This window comes from Octopus bimaculoides, chromosome 16 (assembly GCF_001194135.2).
Source record: "Octopus bimaculoides isolate UCB-OBI-ISO-001 chromosome 16, ASM119413v2, whole genome shotgun sequence".
Classification (NCBI taxonomy): Eukaryota; Metazoa; Mollusca; class Cephalopoda; order Octopoda; family Octopodidae; genus Octopus; species Octopus bimaculoides.
The window spans coordinates 5994181-6002071 of record NC_068996.1 but is presented as its reverse complement, the minus strand read 5'-3'; the positions used below and the strand labels follow the sequence as shown (position 1 = coordinate 6002071).

At 35.0% G+C, this 7891-nt stretch overlaps 1 protein-coding gene across 3 annotated transcripts in view; it reads right to left on the bottom strand.

Annotated features, from left to right (window-relative positions):
- Nucleotides 1–4689, bottom strand: part of LOC106882943 (voltage-gated hydrogen channel 1) — a 21966-nt gene extending 17277 nt beyond the window's left edge. Inside the window, exons 1-2 of one of the 3 annotated variants that reach the window (XM_014933788.2) lie at nucleotides 4243–4688; nucleotides 2224–2381 (exon numbers count right to left, since the gene is read on the bottom strand). In XM_014933788.2, coding sequence (XP_014789274.1) covers nucleotides 2224–2381; nucleotides 4243–4315 — 231 coding nt within the window. In that variant the 5' untranslated portion in view covers nucleotides 4316–4688. Of the gene's footprint in view, nucleotides 1–2223; nucleotides 3872–4242 lie in introns of those variants that run through there. The other 2 variants (XM_014933789.2, XM_052973505.1) reach the window with 2 other exon arrangements.
- Nucleotides 4690–7891: the final 3202 nt, after the last annotated feature.

The following is a 7891-nucleotide window of genomic DNA, read 5'->3' as shown; positions in this document are numbered from 1 at the left end:
AGAGAGAGAGAGAAAGAGAGAGAGAGAAAGAGAGAGAGAGAAAGAGAGAGAAAGAGAGAGAGAGAAAGAGAGAAAGAGAGAGAGAGAGAGAAAGAGAGAAAGAGAGAAAGAGAGAGAGAGAGAGAGAAAGAGAGAGAGAGAGAGAAAGAGAGAAAGAGAGAGAAAGAGATGATATGCGAGTGATATTAAAACATGAATTAGGCTTCATAACCTGGAATCTCAAAGTCAAAGATGACGTATATGAGAATGAGACGGAACAAGTGAACATGGGGCCGATAGTGATACCGACAGTCTCGGTGGATACAGTGGGGTCAAGATATCCCAACAGTCAACTTTTTATTGACAACTTACTGCATAACATTAATGAGAAAGAATTGCATTCAAATTAACACAAAGAATGGAGTTAGAAAAGTACCAATCTTTGGTTTTGTAGTATTTGATACTGTAAAACCTTCAGGTGTTAAAGCTAAAATAATGGTGAGCACAGGCTGACTGTCGAAGAAAAACTTGGTGCCAGCGGCAGCGGTCCAGAAGGCAATGAGTGGAAGAAGTGGTCGTGGTACTCTTGGAAGTGGCACTGCATGAGGTAGGATTATGGATGGCAACACGAGAGGTGGGTGTACTGGCATCCGGCCCTCGTCTTGTGACAGGAACGTGCCAGACAACTGAATTGAAGCGTTTCTGGTGCTTCATAAAAGTATGCGAGTCAGACAGGAAAGAAAAATAAATTACGAGGTGTCTATGTCGAAGTTGTATCGTCTTGCATGTCCAAATGGTCGCCAAAGCAACTGGGTGTACGTATTTTATATCAACTTGTGGAAACCAAAATAATTACCGTTTCGTATGAAAAAAAAAAACAAAAAAAACGCTGAGTTTTATTTTTCCCGTCTGCATTACCAATTGTATATATATATATTTATATACACCCGCATACCAAGTATTTTAGTAAACTTGAACGCTGTGTTTATTTTCATCTGTGACATTCCATATTTTCTGTGTATTACTGTCCTGGTGTCAAAATTAAAACCTCAGAGGCTGTACTATTTATTTATTATAATGGTCAGTTACCCACTATATATTTTGATCGAAAATTGATTTACAAGGCAGGAGAGAACGTAAATAAATCCGAATCTTAAATATTCGGCAGTTTTGTGTACCATAGTCGGAATTCTCAGGACTTCATTTTAAATTGATTCATTAATAAAAAGAAAAAATAGTTATTCACTTAGCTGTCCCATTCATGCAGAGCGTGAAGTATAATGGTTGATGTAGACACACACACACACACATATATTGGTTTGCGGTAGAATTCGAACCTATATATAATGTATTGGTTCGTGGTATAATATATATTAATATTTAGCAGAAGTATGCGTTGGCATATGGGCATAACAATTATCATGAACAATTTATTTTTCAAAGTATTATTCTAGTTAACAAAAAATATTGTTTTCTTATTAAAGTAAAAGGCTTTATCTAATAAAAAGCATTTTCAGAAATACAATTTTGAAAATAAAGTGTGTGCGTGTGTGTAATTACACAACCCAAATAGGCATATTTGGTTAGTGGCTTGAATGGAATTCGAAAACTGTTCCAAGTTACCTACTGTTCAATTAAAGTAATTAAAGCAGAACTTTTTCGAATTAGAATATAATTTTAGGTTATAAGAAATAATACTATACATAACGCATATTATACACCAAAGCTTGGTAAATTAAAAAGAAAGTCAATTTTTATATGCGAAACAAACGATAGACAATTTAAAAACAACATTTAGCAAGAACCTGACAATGTGTCGGATTAAAACACCCACAGCTTTAGTGGAATATGTTAGAAGCAAAACAAACATTTGCTAATATTTACTAGATTGAACTTATTTACAAAAATGCCTCAAAGAATATTATTGCTTCGTGAACCTATCACAAAATAATACTTAAAAGAAACAAATAGCAAAAGAATTTAGTCATAAAACAGTGAAATACAGAAAAAGAATATAAATATATAAACACCGTTTCTCTTTTTGGAAAGAGTTTCGAAGTAATTGGAAAGCAGCAAAAATATATTCTTCAGAAAAGAGCCAAAATTTTGGTAAATAGCTTTTTATAAACAAGAACGAGTTTAACTTTGATATATACATTTTTTTTTCTCATATGTTGTTCGTTTCGAGGAATTTACAAGGTAACGTTTGTCTATTTTAAAAGTAAATAAATATTTACGCCTTACCTTCATTTGGACAACTTTGAAGGGAATAATTTCGCAGAAAGAGTTTGCAAAATGCACATTCAGGTTAATAAATAGATAGCTGTAGATAAGTGTGTGTGTGTGTGTATATATATATATATATAGTCGCCGCTCTGATTCTACGACAACAACAGCTCCAACTGAAAAATGACGGAACGAAAGAAGTGCTTTATAACGTTAATGGAAGAAAAGAATTAATGCTGTGGGAGGGGTGGCATGGCCATAGACTGGGAAGCGGCGGCGGCATGGCAGCAGACGTAAAAGAGGTGGCGGTAACACACAGAGAAGAGGAGGCAACAGAGGAATGGCTACACATGAGAAGGAGGAGGCGGCGGCGGACCGTAGAGATTTCGCACGCACATGCAACAAAAAAGCATGCACTAACATGTTCGGCGGAGTTTACAAACAAAAAGGGGAAAAAACGTAGTTTATTTATTGTAGATCTGACTCTATCCTCAGTCACTAGCCAGAGATTAAATATTTTCATTTAATTTACAAAAATACTACACATATATACACTTACACATGGCGTTTAACCCTCGGTCAGGCCTTATTAATCAGAGTACTTCTATGATCAGACAATCCAACGACGACTGCCTGGAGGTTCCATGACCATGTGTACTTCCCATTTTTTTTTTTTTTTTTTTTTTTTTGGTGAGGTAAGGTATATAATTATAATTGTTTAAAGACAGCATGATATAAGAGGACTGGACTACCGTTTTTAGCATGTGTTAATCTCTCAAGTAGTGGTTCTTAACCATTTTCTTGCTTATGGGGGCCCCTTGATTCCTATTTTACTCGGGTGGATCCTCATAGCCATTCGATGTCTAAAAACTCCTCTATTATATTTTTACGATTATATATTATTAGGTATTATAGAAAATGTTTAAATATTTTGTGTAGTAATATTTGCCATATAGGTAATATAAGCGGTTTATAGCACAAATTTTAACAATAAAATCCTATATGGACCCCGGATGAGAACCTAGACTCTGGAGACTCACAGGGTCATACGCAATAAACCTTCGAATCAGCTGCAGCAAAAGATTTATGTATCCGAGAAGAACAATGGACGATAAATATTTCTTGTTAGAAATATTAGTATTTGTTAAAAGTCTGATGTTCTAACGGACTTTAGTAAGTTAATTGTACTGTTTAAATTATTTCCCCTTCTATCTGCCAGGTTTCAAATTTCACATAATTAATTGTAATTGTTGTAGGTGTTTAGGCTGCTATACGTCAACCCTAAATGCCTCCAAGAATGCATTATTCAATGTTTTCGGCTTTGTTATTCATTCCCCCTTTTTTTCGGGGGCGATAAAATAAAGTATCAGTCAAATACTTAGGTCGATGTAATTGATAAACCTCTCCCCCATCCCCAGGTTTCAGGCCTTGTTACTGTATAAGAAAGAATTATTATTGTTAAATGGATAGGGGGGAGATTTGAAGATAAGACTGCTGTTTCTAGTAGGTTGAACGACCATCTGGCAGTCTCTTCGTTTATACTTACACACATTTCCATTAACAATAAACTTTTAACAAATTGTGAGAAATCACTTCTATTTGCTTTATTAAAAAAAAAAAAAAACAATTAAAGTTATTGGTGTTTTTCATTTATATTTGTTTTGTAAAAAAAATATTTGTGTAATTTTCATTTATTTCATATCACGATTTTATATCATTTAAAAAAAATCTTTGCTATTCTTTTACCTGCCTATTATATATACACGTACACACGCGCCCACCTACATATAAATACCCTTGTATTGTCTAAATGTGTGTTATCGGTACTCTATATGTGTGTCTATGTATGCAAAGTATCGTGCTTGTAAATATAGGGTACCGCTAAGAATATTCGTCTACGTGTAACTTATTTCGTAGTTTACCTTGACAATGGTTTACGTGGCTATGTCTTGATAGTTTTTGTACCGTTTTGCAAAAGATAAACGCAAAAATGAATTTTTTTTAAAACTGAATATTACTGATATATTTTAAAATTACCTTGTTCGTGTTGCATCTTGGCGAGTTTTGATGGAGGAATTGGATATTTGTTTCGGCTGCGTGTCGTTCCCATATTAAAACCGAGTTACCATCTTAACTTTTCAATTAATCTGTTGTTGCTCGTGTTGATTGTCGCACTGGAAGTCATCTTAGTATATAATGGTGGCAAGTTTTACATCATCTGAAAAGTCATGAATTGAACTATGAGCCCTCTTGCATTCTGGGAGGTATCTGAGTGCTTGAATGACATTAGTCAGCAACAAACGTCGTTAAATTAAATGCTTCTATCTGGGCCATGATCGTGACCAGTCATGCTTTGTGTTGATGATTACTAGGGCTGTTTGCGTGTCAATGTTGTTGAATAGATAACAGAAAACTTCGTGTAATAATTGCGCAACACAGAGCATGATTTATTGTGCGGTATTAGTATGAAAAGATGTTCAGAAATGGCAATTAATATAAAGAAACATTTGGGTGGAGATAGTGTATGACCTGCAAAGAAAATGTTTGTTTAAAGTGTAACATTTGGGCTGGTTTGGGGGCTAATGCAGTTTCGCGCCTCTCCTTGAAAAATACATTTTTTTTTTTTAAATTGCTTATTGAATTTAAAAGTTTCAAAACATGGTTCAAAACATCCGGAATCTCTGTCATCTAAAACAGGAAAAAAAAAATTTTTCGAAAAAGTTCAGGATTTTAAACGGGGATGAGGGGGGGGGTTGCCTATTCATAATCTCCGACATCTAAAACGTAGGAATCTGAAAAAAAGCGAACTTTTGTTTAAAAATGCGTTTTTCAAGGAGAGGGGCGAAACTGCATTAACCCTCTGGTTTTAACATATTAAGCAAATATATGTAGTGCCGTGTCATGTCTCCCTCAATCGATATCCTGTAAAAACAGCTTGGGAGAACATGCAATTCGAAACTTAACTCAAGATACTTAGAAATGATGAGAGTGGAGTCCATCACACTGGTTCGCACGTTTCGAACCTAATGGGCACCTTTATTGACGAAAGGCCTTGCTCATGTAAAGTTCAGTAAATGATTGCGACTGGACGTTCTAAACTGGCAGAGGTAAAACTGAATTTCTCAAGAGTTAGCAGGATTGTCCGTGGTTATGGTCAAGTGGCAGTGCTGCTAAAACCGATGTTTGGAAGTACCAAAGTGGTAGTTGAGCAATATGTTGTCTACTGACAGAGACAGTGAGTCTGTAATATTTTCCAACTGGCATAAAACGTTCAAAGTTGGTTGGGCAGCAATTTGTTGAATTCAGCAGGTTACAATGACAGACATTGAGTTCCTGTTGCATGTCTTGGCTGCTATTTCTCTGTTGTTTAATAAACGCTGTCTGGAGTTGGTGTCATAGATGATGACACCAACTTTTGTGTGGCAAATTGAAACCCAGTCACAGATTTAACTGGCTGTAATTTCAGACAACAGAGCTTTCTAGGTGCTGGAAAGGTGACTTAAAATATAAGATTAAGGACTTTTGCACGAGTGAAAAATCATTTTTGGGAACTACACCTGAACTGCAAGAACCTTCATCTTCATATTGGTCGATTTATAAAACTGGGCTGGATGTCAAAAATAGAAATGAGGCAAGTGAAGATCAAAAGGCACTGGCTGTTATTGAATTTGTCAAAGTCGCTAATTATAGCGAGGTTTTTCTGAAGTCTTCTGCTATTTCTTCCATTCTTTTATGTTTGGGTTCAGCAAATGTAACTTAGGTTAGATGGTTGGATATTCTTTTCTACTCTAGGCACAAGACCTGAAATTTTGGGGAGGGGGTCCAGTCGATTAGATCGACCCCGGTATGCAGCTGGTACTTAATTTATCGACCCCGAAAAGATGAAAGGTAAAGTCGACCTCGGCGGAATTTGAACTCAAGAACATAGGCAGATGAAATACCGATAAGCATTTCGCTCGGCATGCTAATGATTCTGCCAGCTCGCTACCTTTAGATAGTTGGATATTTCCGAATGTAACTTAGTTCACCAATTATGGCAAGATTTTGCTAGGTGCTTGGATATTTGTTGTTCCCATATAAAATCCAAGTTACCATCTTAACTTTCCAATGAATCTGTTGATCCAGCATTGAAAGTCATTAGTGATTATTAGGAGAGGAGGGGTGCCAATGTTGCTGGATTATGTTGTCGAATAGGTAACAGAAAAATTCTTGTAATAACTTCACAACATTGAACAAACATTTGAACATGGTTTATTGTGCTGTTTTAGTTATGAAAAGATGTTCAGGCATTGCAATTAATATACAGAAACAGTAAGGTGGGGACTACTTTTAATATTCCAGCACTCTGTACCTGCATTCTTCATTCTGTCATTACTTTTCTAGGTTCAAAAAACTCAAGAATATTCTAGGATTCTGTGTCTAAATTTGTCATTCTAGTTTAATTTTTTTTCCCATGTAATTCTTTTTATTATAAGTAATTATATTTTCCTTTAGAATTGGAAAAAAATATGATAACACGGAATTTTGTCAGTGAACAGGTCGCGGTCTCAAAGTGACGAAAATATTTTGACAAACAAAATTTAAATGTTGAAGTGAATCTAACGGTCTTTGTGTGTTATTTTAAATGGCTTATAAACACCGGATTTTTATGATTTGACAGGCAAAACACATTCTACGCTGCAATTATAAATAGTTTTTAAATAAAGATTTTGTTCAAACTTAGAAATTAGCTAATGATTAAAAGCAGCTTCTGAACACAAATATATTTTTAAACATTTTTTAAATAATTCTAATTAACTAATTAATAACTTTTATTTTAATGAGTAAATTTTCCTATTTCAATATGTACATATTATAATGCAAAAACGAAACAATAAGAATGATTACAAAAATACAGGAAATCCCAATTTTCCTGATCAGTTTTTGTAAGTAGGGTTTTTCCCAAACTATTTTTGTAGATAAGCTCTTTCGTTTTGAGTTCAAATAATATGTTTCTCTTTTCATAGATAAAGAGAAATTTCTGGTATTTCCCCCATTTACCTTTACTATATGTCTCATATTTTTTCCGTTTTCTCTTTGTATGTATATATATATATGTATGTATGTGTGTGGTGCTTTCGTCAATATCATATTAAACATTGTCAAGGGAGAGGTCAATAAACACCGCACACATTTTCAAGTCAGCCATAACTAGCACTGTACTTTTATTCTTTTAATGGTTTCAGTCATTTGACTGCGGCCATGCTGGAACACTGCCTTTAGTTGAACAAATCAACCCCAGGACTTATTCTTTGTAAGTCTAGTGCCAAACCGCTAGGCTACGGGGATGTAAACACACCAACAGCGGTTCTGTCCAACTCATGCAAGTAGGGAAAAGTGGATGCTAAAGTGATGATGATGATGATTTACATATCTCCATATAGATACAGACATGTATGTACGCTTGTATGTATGTATACACACACACACACACACACACACACACACACATATATATATATACTTTATTTAAAAGCAGCAGAAATATAACAAAAGACTGTTACTCTGAGTTTCACGTTCCCGTTCATCGGACAGTTTTGTTGAAACTCAGAGTAACAGCCTTTTGTTATATTTCTGCTGCTTTTACATAAAGCATATTACTCTACCTCTGGTATTTGAGTACTCTTTTTTTCACCTTGTTGCACTT